Here is a 14,832-nt window from a genome sequence, read left to right on the forward strand (position 1 = left end):
TGACTGAGAAGAGCTTCTTGGTCAAAGATTAAGTGAAGGGAAAAAAATCCAGCAGGAAAAGAACTGTGGGTTTCTTACCCCAACCCCCACAAAAGCTATGCCGTGAGAAGACTTCCGACTCACTGACAGACAGCAAGTTGGACAGGGTACCTGTTCTTTGTGGAGTGGAGGAAAAGAAAGGAATTATCTTGTTGGGGTTGTTTGAAGGATGGCTTCCCAGTTTCATCAGCTTCGGATCTTGGTCTGGAAAAATTGGCTAGGTGTCAAAAGACAGCCGGTGAGTAAAAAAAAGGGGGGATGGAGGTGCTGTTGAAGCAATAGTCCTAGGCACATCACAAAAATGTGATGGAATGAGCAGGAAAAAGAGAAGAGATTTTAGGCATTTTCTAGAGCAAGAAAGAAGTTATTTAGAATTCATCCCTCAGTCTGTCTTATAGTTAATGGGGCAAGTCTAAACGTGCCCCAAAAGCAGCCTCTTGATTTCCATATATTAAAAGAGTAAACCAGGATAGGCCTTGGGCAAAGAAAAAGATGTGCCTTGTCACCGGTTGGATTGGGACCAGTGTTGAATTCTTCGCTCAGGCCAAATTGCTTTCAGAAATCTTTTAAATTAATTTAGTTAAAAATGAAATGATAGAAAGCAAGGTTATCAAATCAAAGGTACAATGAATGGGGAGAAATGTAGTTGAAAACCAGAAGGAATAGAAAGATGTAGAGTAGAAAGATGTAGAAGGGAAGTAGTTGGCGATGAAAGGGGTATGAAGCCTGTTGGTGTAGATAAACTTCTAAGAAATTTTAATACATAAAAATAACTTATTAGAAATATCAAACAAGGGTCAGTATATGGGCCATACTTTCAAAGTGTTGCTAAACACATTAATGCTACAGTCTGTCTAGTCTTTGCTCATTGTAACATCTTTTCTGTGCTCTTACACTGATGTTGGCTTTTTAAATACAAAGCCAGATACTAGATCTTCCCTAGGTAGGATCCCAGGAGAATGGAAAGGTATTGGGTTCTGTTTAAGAGTTGTCACAGATTCAGAAGAATGTTTGGAAACCAGGGAAATCCGAATAGACACTCATCATATGTTTTTGAGTGGTAATTGCCAGCCTCAAATGAATAATATAAATATTATGCAAATAATATGCATCATAGAAAATGAGGTTTTATCTATTCATCTTATCTTCCTCTAGGCTTTCCTGCAGTGCCTGACACCTTACTTACTTGTGTTGATGTATACATTGACAAGAAAGTCAATATTCACTTAGCTTTGATAATTTTGGAGGGAGGTTTCAAAACCATAAGGCATTATGTGATTGCATAAGTATAGAATTTGGAAAATTATAAAATCATTAATGTTATTATTTATTTGTTTTTTAACTGGAACAAACACAAAAGAAAAACTCCCCGTAATTATCATGTGGGAAGTTCGGTGTGGAATTAAGCACAAAGAATCTGGGTAGGTGGATGGGGTCAGAGGGCAAGCCAGGCTCCTGGCTCTGCTACTCATTGGCTACTTGACTTCAGGAAAAAAAAAAAAAAAAACAACAACCCAAAAAGCCTAACTTGTTGCCATTGAGTTGATATTAACTGATAGTAAACCTATAGGAAGAATAGAACTGCCCAACAGAGATCCCAAGGCTGTAAATGTTTACAGGAGTAGACTGCCACATCTTTCTCCCACACCTGACTTGGGAATCATACCACAATGTCTCTGAGCACTGGTTTCCCGTTTCTAAAATGGACATGAGGTCTACCATATCTAGCTCATGGGGTGGAAAGAGCCAAATTCAGTATTGAATTTCAAAGTGCTTTATAATAATAAATTGATTAATAATAATTTCAGTCAGTGCCCAGGTTATAAATGTCTGATTTATGCACAGTCTCTAGTTATGAACTCCCCCACAAAGCCTATTATATTACATGCAATGGTTCATAATAACAGTGGGTGTTACTTTGCTACACACATCAAAACATTATTATTACTGTATTATGATAAAGATGTTTTAGTATGCCTGGAAATTTGTTTTTTTTTTTTAATGTTTTCTATGCATAGAAAGGTATATGCTATGCTATGTACTAAGATAAACATTTGACAAACTGACTAGATAGAACATTATCTAACCGTTCTGACTTACATACAAATTCTACTTAAAGGCAGATTTAGGAACAGAAATCATTTATAATCTGGGGACTGCCTATATTGAGGGACTTGAGGAATGTGCAAATAGATTATTGAGTGATTTGGAGCAATATGTATATCATATTTATTAAAATATCTGGTGTAAGGAAAACCAGGAGAAGGGGGTATTGGAGAGAGAAAGAGATTTACATTAAGTTCTTCAGTTCTTTATTGAATAGAAATGCAATAGATAAAAACAAAGGCAGAGAGGAACTTATGTTTTGTATATTGTTGCTGATGAACTCAAGGCTAATTTTACCTTATGACATTATGTCACCTAAAAAGAAAAAAAAAAAACCTTCAGGTGTATAAATTTTTTCACTATTTTATCTTTAGACACTTTAATGACCAGTTTCTCCTTCATTTAGAAAGTAGCTGGTGTATCAATTTTCTACTTCATGATATTTCTACAGTTTAGTTAGTGTCTGCTGAACGTGGTGGAGAAGATTCAAGTTGGGCATGCTAAAAATATTTTCACTATGATATCTGGTTTCACTGTCATTTAATCACAAGTCCTGAAAAGCCCTTGGTTGATCACACTTAGTCTTAGAAAAGAATACATGAGCTGTTTGTTCATTTTGAGGCATCAAATAATTCAGATCTTAACTGCAACTTGTTGGAGGAATGAGACTCAGGACAGAAATGAAGTCAGAAAAGTCTAGAATTTAGGACAATGTAGAAGACCCACCTCAATCCTGTGTGACCAAGCAAAGGGACATTGAAGAGTGAGTGAGTCTTACCTGTAGAAGATGACGGTACCTACAGGAGAAGGAAGGGCAATCTTAAGTGGAGGATGTGGGCAAGGAGTGATTATTCCCTTCTTCATAGTTTTACCCACAGTTAGCTCAATGTGTTGACATTAGAAAGAAAATTTGAGGACACAGATAGAAAGGATAGATGTATACAGCAGAGTTTTCCTGAGCACTGGTTTCCCATTTCTAAAATGGACATGAGGTCTACCATATCTAGCTCATGGGGTGGAAAGAGCCAAATTCAGTATTGAATTTCATTTCACTGGTCCCTTTCCAAATGGTTGGAAATGGTAGTTAGGCTTTTTTTTTTTTTTTCAGAGGGATGAATGAGAAATCAAGAGGTTGGAAAGTTAGAATTAAAGATCCAAAAGCTGACGAAATTTTAAAAATGTAAAAAGACAAAATACAGACAAATTAGAAGACAAAGAATGTGAAAAGAAGGTGCACATAAACTTGAGAAGAGGTCATAGTTTTTATGTAGTGACTGGACTTTGTCATCCATTAATGCTATCATTTAAAATGCAAGTATGTTTATCTATCTTTTTATTAATGCTCCAAAAATATATTTTAAAAATTTCCTTTTATACCCAGGAAACCAGAAATTAAGTTGTGTGACATGGAGATGTATCATGTTGATTGAATACTAAGGAAAAAAAAAAAAAAGAAAAATGCCACCAGCACCCCCATGACAACTTCCACCACTTTGCTTTAAGATGTCCCATCACAAAGAAAGGCAATGAGGAGGGTCTCCAGAGGAAGAAGTTAGGAATCTCTTAATGGATAAACAAATAGAGATACAGCCAAAATATTAAGTCAGCTTGGGGATTACTAAGGAAGTATATTTACTATCAAAAGATATAGTGGCGTTGATGGCTACCACTGCCAACCATTTGGAAAGGGACCAGTGCAGGGGACCCTGGAAGTGAACCTGTGGATGATAGGGAGGCCTTAGATACTGCTGTTTTTAAAATATGAGTGGTAATATCAATTCTCAATTAAATTGCAAAAATAAATACTAAAGGAAAGCTAGGAAAAGACATTAAACACCAACAGAAATGTTAGGTACTAGTGAAAATCAATTAGATGCAGTTGCCACCCTGCTGAGTTTGTAATTCAACTCTAAAAATAAATGAAAAATAGAGATCCATTCCACTGGAGATGGTTAGCAACAGAGAGCTTACATAATGAGTTACTTTTAATGGCAGAAAATAGTCCTGGGACAGCAGAGCCTGCAGGCTGAAAGACTACTTGTGCAAGATCAGAGTTTATCTTCCATTAAGAAAACACCAAACTAAACTCACTGCTTTCAAGTTGGATCCGACTCATTGCGACCCCTCCTTCGGTTTCCGAGGCAGTATCACTGCAGAAGTAGATTGCCCAACCTTCCTTCCGAGTTCTATTAAGAAGAGGATCCTAAATAGGCATATCAAGGAGTGACTTCAAATCTCTATAGATGTGGAAGGGCTGGGTTTAAGCTCAAGAACATTTAACTTCAGTTGTTTATTTTCCATTGTAATTCTATATCCAATGAGTGGCTTACCTTAGTTTACATAGAACTAGCTTTTCTATCACAGACATTGCCACAACTTGCTAACTTCTGATACACTGGATCAACCCATCTCCACCTGGCTCTTCTAACTTCCTCGCACGTATCTAGACAAAGAGCAAGTCTTAGTTTCAAAATGTGCAGCAGTTTGGTTTATGCCTTAAAGAGAATATTTAGATTAAAACTAGTTAGGATTAAATCCTAATCCCAAATTTAGTTCTAAAGCAGATTAACATAAATTAAAAACCTAAAACCAAACCCATTGCCATGGAGTTGATTTCAACTTATAGTGACCCTATAGGTCAGAATAGAATTGCCCAATAGAGTTTCCAAGGCTGTTATCCTAATGGGAGCTGACTACCACATCTTCCATGGAGCGGCTGATGGGTTTGAACAACTGAGCTTTCAGTCAGCAGCTGAGCGCTTAACCACTGTGCCAGCAGGACTCCTTTAATAAATAAAGTCCTGCACAACTCACTCAACTATGCACTTATATATTTCAGGTTCTTTGACCTCTTCTGTATTTATACCATTTACTCTCTTATTCCCTTTAATTGCTCACAAAATTTAGATGTACTTGTTGAATATGGTTTCTGGCACATAGCAGACACACAGATTTCATTAACTTAATCAACCAATAAAAAAATAAATGAGATAAAGATGATTCTGAAGAAAAATGTGTTGTTTCCATATGCATCATAGAAAATTTTCCAATATCCAAAATTTATTACAATCTCTAAGTGCAGATTTCAGAAAACTTTCTTGACCCCAATTTTTGAGGGGTCACTTGTGTAGTAGAAATCCCAATTAACTGAAAACTCTGTATCACTTTTATTCTTCATTTTGGAGCTTGAACCCTCTTGTGACCATCATCTTTGACTTAGAGGACAACACAAAAAGAAAGAAATAGAAAAGGAAGGAAGTATACTTTATATATAGAAGACAGGTCAAATTTTATTTTCAAATTTGTAATAAACAGTTATGATTCAAGGTTATAGGAGGACCTTTAAATGACTGCCAATGCTCTTATAGACTAAACTAATAAAAGTATACTATTCAGATCACTAGTACTCTCTTCTGTAGTGGTTCGCTTATATAACTTAATGATTAACTGTACAGGTATTGAAGCCAGGCTTTCTAGGCTCAAACAGCCACCCTCCACTTGGTGGCTGATGGAAAGAGCGTATATATTTAGTCTATCTAAAATTCTATTTTTCCATCTATAAGAAGGAACCAGGGCATTATGATAAATGAGATCATTTAATATTCTAAGCAGTCAATAAATGTTAGCTATTATCATTGTGAACACCGATACTAATTGTAAGAAGCCTACTTGACAAATAGAATTTATCCTGGGGAAGATATTTTGAAATTGTATTTAATAAAGAATTGTTGAAGGAACAGGGGCTGATACTCAGGAAGAGAATGGTCTTTGTCTCTTCTCAAATACTTGTAGAATTCTAAAATAGAAGTGACTAAAGACAGAAGAGTGGTAGTCACAGACAGGAAGATTTCACCTTAATACAAGCAAAGATTGATAAATGAGTTATCCAGTGCTGAAGAAATCTTGTAAAATAGTGGATTTCTAGTCACTAGAACAGTGCCTAAGGCATTTGACTGCTAACCAGAAGGTTGGTGGTTCAAACCCACCAGCCACACTGCAGAAGGAAGACTGGTCAATGTACTTCCATAAAGATTTACCACTTTGGAAACCCAAAGGGGGTCGTTCTGCATCAGAATTGACTCAACAGAAGTGAGTTTGGTTTTGGTTTTAGAAGCACTCAAGTAATGGTTAGATAACATAAGGCAGAGATATTTTCCCTAACTTTCCCTGTGTCAGTCATTCTGGACGTATTACTGTTCCTAGAATATTCCACCCTCTTTTCCACCTGTGTGTCTTCACCAAAGTTCCTCTGCTTGAAAGACTGCCACTTCTTTCTCATATCCCACTCAACACTCACATTCCTTTCTTTTGCCTGACCCGTTCTCATCTTTCAGGTCTTAGCCTCAGTTAGCTCCTCTAGCTTTATCTGCCTCTCACACCCCTGACTTCCTATGTCATGTTGTTGTTGTTATGTGCCTTTGAGTCGGACCCGGCTCATAGCGACCCCTCCTTGGGTTTCCGAGGCAGTATCACTACGAAAGTGGATTGCCCCATCTTCCTTCCGAGGAGTGGCTGGTGGGTTTGAACCGCCATCCTTCTGATTAGCAGTCAAGTGCCCTAGGCACGAAGCTACCAGAGCTATTATTCATTACATTCTGTTGTAATTATTATTTTAATGTCTCCTTTCCGCTAAAGGCTTTAATTTCTCTATCTGTAGTGTCTGGTAGATAGAAAATAGATACTCAATAAATTTTTATTGAATCAATGAATGAATAAACCTTACAGAAAAGATTACTGTGTTTTGAACTCTAAGCTTCCTTATAAGCTTCCAGTGTTATCATGATTCCTTGAAAGAGAATGGAGAATCTTTATCCTAAAAGTTTACTTTTTTCCCGGAGTAAAATGAAAGACTCCTCATTGCAATTTGGAAATTAGACCAAAAGTCAGTATCATTCACTTCTGATATAACCAACTCCAAACCACTCCAGTGCAAGAGGCACAGACTCAAATGTTTGTAGGGACAATATAGGAAGTTTAACGTCATGAAGTGTGTTAGATGTAAGACAGCAGGAGATAGTGAAGTCCCCATTAGTGAGAAATAGTGAGAGGTCCCTGGGTGGTGCAAAAGGTTTGCACTCAACGACTTACCTAAAGGTTGGTGGTTCAAACCCATCCAGCAGCACTGTGGAAGTATTTCTTCTTTTTGTTGTTGCTGTTATTAACTGCCATCAAGTTGGCTGCCAAGTATGGCAACCTTGTGTACTGCAGAGTAGAACTGATCTGTAAGGTTTTCTTGGTTGTAATTTTTATGGAAGCAGTTTGACAGGCTTTTTATTCTGTGGAGCTGCTGAGTGGGTTCAAACCACCAATGTTTGGGTTAGCAGCCAATTGCAAATGACTTTCACCACCCAGGCTACAAAATCCTATGGACTGGTCCTCCTCTGAAACACATGGGGTTTCTGTGAGTAGCAATGGACTTGGCAGCAATGGTTTGTTTTTTTGTTTTGATGATGAACTGGCTTGTGCCCACCCTACCTAAAGACATTGAAATTTCATTAACAACAACAACAGAAATCTGTGCACAATAAACAGAACACCTCCACAACTCTAATTTGGTCTTTCCACCAATCCCAACTCCCCAAATCCCCAAACAATATTTTAAAATGGTTTCTTCAAATTTTTTAAACTAGTAAAGTTCATTAATTTAAAATTTACTTATATTTTATTTTCTTATTTCCCTCTCAATGAAAACGATAATGAAATAATAATAAAATTGTGGGCACAAATAGAATCAGATCAGTAGTGGAAATTAGAATAAAGGGTTCTGACTTGGTAGTGGGATGTGAATGCCCTAAAGTTAAAATCGTGTGCTTAGCTCAGATTTTTCAGATAATTAGATTTGTGAAGTTTTTAAAGATTTGAAATAATAGCAATGTGGAGGCAAATGCCACTTTTGGTGTTAAGTGCTGTTGTGTCAGTTCCAGGCCATGGTGACCCTGAGTACATAGAAGGAAACACTGTCAGTTCTTGCACCATCTTCACAGTTGTTGCTATGTTTGAGCCTATTGTTGCAGCCACTTGTCAATCCATTTCACTGAGGTTTTTTCTCTTGTTCACTGACCTTCTATTTCACCAAGCATGATGTTCTTCTTCAGACACTTGTCTCTCCTGAAAATGTGTACAATGTACGTGAGATGAATGTTACTAGGTAATTGCATTTAGCTAATAATACTACAGATTAGCTCTAAATGAAAATTTTGTAGTGAAATTACTTTGGAATCATTCAATGAATTGCTTAAGATTTAAACTTGTGATTTTGTTTGATGATTTTACTGAGTGCAAAGTCATGGAAATGTGCCCTCTCACTGAACATTCCCCAGCCCTCATCACCAGGGGAATTCACGGTAGGACAGAGTTCCTGCACAGGAAGGACGTTTGTTTCTATCTCTTTGCTTGGCCTTTCACCTTTTCTCTTTTCTTTCCTTTTTAAATTGGTCCAGATTTTCAAAAAGAAATGGAGAGATCTTTCTTTCTTTTCAGAGATCTTTCTTTCTTTTCAGAGATCTTTGAAAATAATTTCTACAACTTTTTATTTTGAAACAATTTCAGATTTAAATTCAGATTTAAAGAAAAGTGGCAAGAACAATACAAAAAAAATGTAGTAGTGTTCACGTCCCACAAACAAGAATGTTCTCCTAAGTAACTCAATACGACCATCACATAATCAGACTCCATCCAAGTTTTGCCAATTGTTCCAATAATGTCCTTTAGAACAAAATGACCTAGTTCAGAAACATGTGCTGCATCTAGTTTTCATGTATCTAGTGCCCTTCAGTTTGTAATAGTTTCTTAGTCTTCCCTCAGTCTTAGTCATGACCTTGACACTTTTGAAGAGTCAAGATAAGTTATTTTGACAAGTTGTCTGTTGTTTCCTTAGTATTAGACTCAATTATCCATCTTTGACAGGAACACTGCAGAAATGATGCTGTGTCCTTGTTGCATCATATCAGGTGGTGCATGGCATCAATTTGTACCTATTTTGGGGGGCTGGGGGAGGTATTTTGAAACTATATACACATTCCTTCTTCATTAAACTTTCAGTATTTGTTGGTTTGCTTGTATATGTATTTATGTTTTCAGGGACTCATAGATTCTAGTTTATCCAATCAAATATATTCTGTTATTACCGTAATACATTTTAATGCTCAAATTGCCCCAGGTTTGGTCAGTTGGAGCATATGTAGGCTGGTATCTGAGTCCCTTTGACATGTCATCATCGTCATTCTCTGACATTCTCTAGGCAGTGGGTTCACCTCTCATCCACCTCTCTTTCTGCCTTTCTCTCCTCTCTCCCTCTGTCCCTTTCCCCTCTTTCTGTCTCTGTCTTCTACATGTATTCCCTAGTACTGTCCAGGTTTGGAGGCAATGCCATCCCAATAACATGAGCACATCTAGTAGCCAGAGGCCACTAAAAGAAGGAAACATTTCTTGGAAAAATCATAGATTTCAGAGCTGAGGGAGAGAAAGTAAACAATAACTTTTATGTGTATATGTTTGTGTATATTTTACATCTGTTTATTCATTTTGAAAACTAGACATTTATACTCATACCTTTACTTCTAATCTACTACTGCAGTGTTCATTTTATTATTATTATTTAACTTTTTATTGTAATTTGAGTGAAAGTTTGCAGAACAGATTGGTTTTCCATTCAGCAATTCATACACATTTTGTTTTGTGACATTGATTGCAATCCCCACGATATAACAACACTCTTCCCACCTCCTCCTTGGAGTCACTTTTTCATTCACCCCTCTTTCCTATCTGTTCCTGCCTTCTGAGGCTTATTTCTGGGCAAATCCACCCTTTTGATCTTGTGTCGTTAATAGTCCTAAGGAATGCATATCTCCCTGCTGTTATTGTTCACCTTATAGCACTCTCCATTGTCTAGCTGAAACAATAGAAATTTTGAAAGCCATTGTTGAAGGGTGACTAAGGGCACTGGTTTGTGGGTTCCATCAGTGTCTATCAGACCAGTAAACTTGGTCTTTTTATTTTTTTATGAGTTTTATTCCACATTTCTCTTCCACTCTACCCAAGACCTCCTATTTTGATCCTTTTCAGGGAAGTCAGTAATAGTAGCCAGAAACCATCTAGTTCTTCTGGACTCAGGGTGGAGGATGCTGAGGTTCATGTGGTCCATTAGCCTTTTGAACTATTTGTTTCCATGTATCTTTGATTTTTTTTTTTTTCACTCTTTGCTTTGGACAGAAAGAGACCAAAATTTGCACCTTAGGTCCTTAGATGGCTGTTTGCTACCTTTTAAGAATCCAGTCACTACTCAACACAGTAGGACATAGGACATTGTCTTTGTGAACTATTTTATGCCATCTGAGTCAGCTGTCTCCTGAGACTGTGGTTGTAAGCCCCAAGCCCAGTGATTTATTACTTCAAGTTGTTTGGTTATAGCTAAGAAGTTTTTGTAGCTTTGCCTCACTGATTGTTCTACTTCATACATGGGTATATTTGCAGTGCATAGAAAAATGCAGATAGAAATAGCTTCTGCCGAACCTATATATGATCATGGGTGAGCTCCTATTTGCCTACTCATGCCTGTTCAGCTTGTCTGTCTGCTTATGCACCTACTCTTAGATGTTTGTTATTACCGATATCACAGGATTGTGTATGTACTAGTATTTCCCGTTGTTGTCTGTAACTCTTGTGTACCTCTCCATGTCTTCCTTTGGCTAAGTGATATTGTGTTGATCACCTTCTTGTTCTATATTGCCTTTCCCTTTGCAGAGTTTCTTTTAGTTTCCTTTTCCCATGTTTATAATTCCCTTGATGAATAGTGAGAAACTTCTACTATTCTCAGTATATTTACCTGTTTGTTCAACCCCCTTGTATAAATGCCATCACTTGTCACTGCTTCTGCCTCTGCTCCCTCACTCTGCACAGATACCCTCTATACCCCATTTGGGCTCTGACTCCCCATGCCTGCCCACCACACTGCAGATGTCCTCTTCACCCCTGTAGAGTTCCACCTTCTTATATCTCCCCTACTGCCAGAGAGGACACTTGTCTGGCAGGGCTCTACCTAAGGACTTCCAGACTTAATTTTTCAGGAAGGGAAGGGGAAGAGAAAGAGAACAGCATAGGGTATCTGAGTGAAAAATAAACTCTGGAGGAATAGAAGACAATTGCCATAGCTTACTGAGCAATGACAAAATATTCAATGTGCCTTCATCCTTAAATGTGAAGAATATGGGGGGAAGACAATCTAAGATTCAAGGAAACAATTAATCCAAAGAACTAATGGACCACATGAGCACAGCCTCCACTATCCTGGACCAGAACCAGATGATGCTTGGCTACCACGACTGGCCACTCTCATCAGCATCATAGTAGAAGGTCCTGGACAGAGAGGGAAAGAAAGAAAGAAACAAACAAAAACATGTAGAACAAAATTCAGAATAAAAAACTATCATTGGTCTAATAGAGACTAATGGAGCCCATGAGACTGTGGCCCTCTGATACCCCTCAAGCCTAGAATTGAACCTACCTCCAGGGATCAACTTTTAGCTAAACAATAGGCTTATAAAGTGAATAATAGCACCAGGGAAGACTGGTCTCTTCAGTACAATCATAAGAGACCCAAAGGGCATTATTTACCCAAAAACAAAACTCAAAAGGCAGGAAGGGGCAAGAAACAAGGATGAATGGAAACTAGGAACCCAACTAATGTCCTGAAACTAAATGTATATAAATTATTGAATGGAAAACTAATTTGCTCTGAAACTTTCACTCAAACTAAAATAAAAGAAAGAAAGAATGCAGGGTACATGGAATGCAAGTAAAGTCCAAAAGCATGAGTGAGATAATTAAAATATTAGAAAAACACTAAATTTTTCAAAACTGCTTTCCCCAAAGTCTTCAAGTAGGCCCTACATCTAGATGCAGAGCACCAGCATATAAGCCATATCTTCAAACAGACGAAAAGACAACATGGCTCATTGGTTTCGTGTTCAGATCCTTGACACTGCATTTGCGTCTAGGTTTTTTATGATAATATTTAGAATGAGTTGAGAGCAATCTTGCTGCTATGAAAATTTAAATTTTGCTTATTTCTTGCTTTTGCAATTAATTTGTCAACCTTAACATTCACAAGATCACAGTGTGATGGGTTTTGTATTTATTATCCCTCTAAAATGCACTGTGCGGAAATGTTCTCCAAACCTCTCTGACCTGAAAATCTGGGGGAAAATCTTGTGATAATAGACTTGTTTATGGACTTGCTGCGGTTTTTGCCTTTAACAGAGTATAAATTGTCTTACCCTGTTATCAGTTACTCTGACATAGCTTACATGTTTTATATGTAGTGTATATAAAAAATATCTAAAATGAATATCTAAATTTGCCATAGCATTCACATGATAACATTAGATTAGATCATCCAAAAGATAAGGTAAAGGTAAAGATATTCTAAGGTATAGATCCCTTATTTAGATGTGGATATACATTTGTGGTGTTATAGTTGATCTTGGTCATGGAATTCTCTTAAGTTTGGCATGGAAAATGAATAAATGCTAATAAAAGTAGCTATGGGGCATTACAAGTAGCTCTGGTTGTGCAGTGGTTAAAACACTCAGGTGCTAGTGGAAAGGTCAACGTTCAAACCCTCCAACTTTCCATGGAAGAAAGATGTGGCAGTAATTTTCCGTAAACCTAGGATACCCTATGGGGCAGTTCTACTCTGTCATATAGGGTTACTAAGAGTTGGAATCGAGTTGATTGCAGCAGGATGAGGTGCAAAGCCTCCTCAGATTAATTCCTTTTGAAAAGAATAACTATGACCTCAAATATAAAACCAGTAAATACACAAACATTATTTTTTTACCTTAATTATTTATAGTCATATAAAATGAAAAACAGTACATTGTTTTCAGGATCTTTGAAGAATAGGCCCTAATGTTTTAATATATCATAGACTAGGATAGGATAGTAACCAACCAGCTGTCACTGAGTCAATTCTGACTCATCACAATTCCATGTGTGTCAGAGCTGGACCGTGCTCCGTAGGACTTTCAGTGGATGTTTTTTCAGAAATGGATCACAAGGCTTTTCTTCCTCCTTCTAGGTGGACTCAAACCCCAACCTTTTGCTTAACGCTGAGCTTGTGAACTGTTTGCACCGCCCAGGCACTGGCTAGACTAATAAAATACCATGTATTTCTATAGCACTTGTATCTTTCCAACACACTTTCTGTAATGCTTTCTTTCTTGTTCTTCAGAGCAGCCCAATAATGTGTACAAAACCTGACCTCTGCATCCTGAGATTCAGATCCTTTCCCCTGCGTTTCATCCCAGGCACGTGTAACTTGCAACAAGTTGTAATACCCTTATGCAACCCAGAGACTAAAAAAGGGCGTTGGATTCCCTGAAGGGTTGTTAGTCTCTTCTGTGGCATGGGCCCATTTCACACTCCGGTGAAGTCTCTGGCCTCTCTAGGAATAATCTTTTCAAGTTAATAAAATAAACAGAATTTTAAATGAAGCCAGTTATACAGAGCTTCAGTTATCAAAATATTACAAAGCAAATTTGTGATGTGACAATATGTGTGTGTTTATTATAACATTAAATGAAAGATCTAGTGGTGGACCCAAATACTCTAATTTTCATGTGGTGATGAGTATGAACAGCACTTTGAACCATCTATAACACTCTAATGTGATTTGAAAGTAACTAATTTCTATTGATGACAGTCACAGACACCACTAATAACACTGGGGTTTGTTGCCTGCAGTCAACATTAATGGAAATGCTAAATTTCAATTACAAGCTAGAGAAAATGAAAAGGTTTTTTTTTTTTTTTTTTTCCCCTATACGAGTTTAGCAATGCTCTGCATTTTATCCAGGTCAAGAAAACCTACATTAAATAACCTCAAAGGACTTTCCAACAAAAATGTTCAGGACTTTATCAATAATCCTGCTAGTTAGGTAGGGTGGCACGCATCTAAAATATTCCACAACTCTATCAACAATCCCGCTAATAAGGTAGAGTGGCATGTGTCAAAATTTGCTCTACTCAGATGGACCACCAGCATCAGCAGCATCTACCTGGGATCTTGCTATCAATGCAGAATCTTAGGTGCCACCTCAGAAGACTGAATTCTATCTGCATTTTTATAAGCTCCTCAGGTGATTGTATATGCACGTCAATGTTTGAGAAGCACTACTTTCTATCTGGTGCTTTCCAGTGACAATAAAACTGAGCTCCTTAGCATTCCTTAGATTTACAATCAATTTTTCTCATTTCTTAAAACTTGCCCTTATACCCAAAAGCCAAGAGTTGATGACAGGCTTTCCAGCAATGAGAGCAGTGCTGTTAGATACACAGTGGAGAATTTAGTACAACATTTAGGAGAGGAGTTACTTAAGGATCAATAATTGAGTAAGTTTAGATTGTTCTGGAGAAATGAATAGCCCCAGGCAGATAGTTTGAGATTTGGCAGAAGCAAGCTGTCTGAAAAGTGAAGAGGAAAGAGAATAAGTCTGACTGCATAACCAGACAGAAATGTAGTTCCAAATTTAACTTTATTAAATACAGGCAAGGTTTGTTCTCTGTGTGGTTTGAACACAATAACTATTTTCATTGTTATGTTGTTGTTATTTGCCGTCGAGTCGGCCCCGACTCATAGCGACCCCTCCTTGGGTTTCCGAGGCAGTATCACTACGGAAGTAGGATTGC

The 14,832-nt window shown here is 37.5% G+C and overlaps 1 protein-coding gene across 1 annotated transcript in view; it reads left to right on the plus strand.

Moving 5' to 3' along the window:
• Positions 1 to 208: 208 nt before the first annotated feature.
• ABCA12 (ATP binding cassette subfamily A member 12) overlaps positions 209 to 14,832 on the plus strand; it is a 214,616-nt gene continuing 199,992 nt past the window's right edge. The window contains exon 1 of the mRNA XM_007935860.1: positions 209 to 277. Coding sequence (XP_007934051.1) covers positions 209 to 277 — 69 coding nt within the window. The remainder of the gene's footprint in view (positions 278 to 14,832) is intronic.

The sequence above is a fragment of the Orycteropus afer genome, unplaced genomic scaffold (assembly GCF_000298275.1).
Source record: "Orycteropus afer afer isolate SDZICR_OR568_19922 unplaced genomic scaffold, OryAfe1.0 scaffold00002, whole genome shotgun sequence".
Taxonomy (NCBI): domain Eukaryota; kingdom Metazoa; phylum Chordata; class Mammalia; order Tubulidentata; family Orycteropodidae; genus Orycteropus; species Orycteropus afer.